This window comes from Buceros rhinoceros, unplaced genomic scaffold, assembly GCF_000710305.1.
Source record: "Buceros rhinoceros silvestris isolate BGI_N320 unplaced genomic scaffold, ASM71030v1 scaffold16634, whole genome shotgun sequence".
NCBI lineage: Eukaryota > Metazoa > Chordata > Aves > Bucerotiformes > Bucerotidae > Buceros > Buceros rhinoceros.
This window is the reverse complement of record NW_010407822.1, coordinates 1-1,058: the sequence shown is the minus strand read 5'-3', so window position 1 is coordinate 1,058 and position 1,058 is coordinate 1. Positions and strand designations below refer to the sequence as shown.

At 50.0% G+C, this 1,058-nt stretch overlaps 1 protein-coding gene across 1 annotated transcript in view; it reads right to left on the bottom strand.

Moving 5' to 3' along the window:
• LOC104492133 (chromosome unknown open reading frame, human C16orf70) overlaps window positions 1-1,036 on the bottom strand; it is a 31,884-nt gene extending 30,848 nt beyond the window's left edge. The window contains exon 1 of the mRNA XM_010134643.1: window positions 973-1,036. Coding sequence (XP_010132945.1) covers window positions 973-1,036 — 64 coding nt within the window. The remainder of the gene's footprint in view (window positions 1-972) is intronic.
• Between the last annotated feature and the right edge of the window lie 22 nt (window positions 1,037-1,058).

Genomic DNA, 1,058 nt, shown 5'->3' with positions numbered 1-1,058 from the left:
CCCCTGCCTTGACAGGTGGCAGCAGCAGCAGCAGACGCGGAAATGTAACTCTGGTAGATACTGGCTGTTGCCATGCAGAGCCCTGCTGACATTAGCCAAACTACCACGACCATTAACCATGATTTAGAGAGAACAACAGCAAAGACGGAAAACCCCGAGAGAAAGAGCTCAACGCCAAGATCTCAGACAGTAACTCAGAAAACACGACAGCGATGGTATTTTCCAAGAGCTTTAAGGACGACCAATATCTGCTTGAAAACATGGGTCATCCGAAGAATCCACAGCATCCCAGTGGCAACTGTACACTTCAGCGCCCCAGCCTGAGCACCAGCCAAATTTCCATCAGCGGGGGGGAAAGTTCTTCCCCATCGTGGTAAACAGAGCAACGGCTGGCAGGGAAGGACCTCTCTGAGAGACAAAGAATTAAGAATCATCGTGGGGAGAAATACTCGTTATCCAATCCTGAGAAAACCTCTCAAAAGTTTACTTTCTCCACCATAACGTCACAACCCAGAAACAAGACAAAGAAATTGCGAAACTCAACCCATGTTTACGAAGAACTTGTACAGAACAGTAGAGTGTTTATGCCAAGTATAAGCACACCCCTGAGATGCTGATATCACCTGAAGGATATCCAGCTGACAATCAGGACATCCATCCCCCCTCTTTTGGGAGTTATTTTAAAAAATTACTAGTCTAAAACGGTGAGGTGAGACAAGGTAAAGGAGCAGAACAAAGCACAAAGCTGATAAATAAAGCACAACTCAGCGCACGAAAGCTGAAAGTGAGACTGTGCTATAAGATGATCCTTAGAGCCCGTACATCAGTATTTTCAGAGAGAAAGGAGCGCTTTGCCTCTCTCTCCCTCCCACTCTTGCGACTCGCGGAAAGCGCTGGGAGAACCTCGTGAACCTTCCGCATCCCGGGGGACCCGAATGCCCCCGCTCCCGCACCGGGGCCCCGCACACTTACCCAAGGTGAACTCCCATTGCTCGTTCCCCAGAGACCGCTCGGGCACCACCTCCAGATCTAGCATTGGCTCAGGTAGCGCGGAGGCC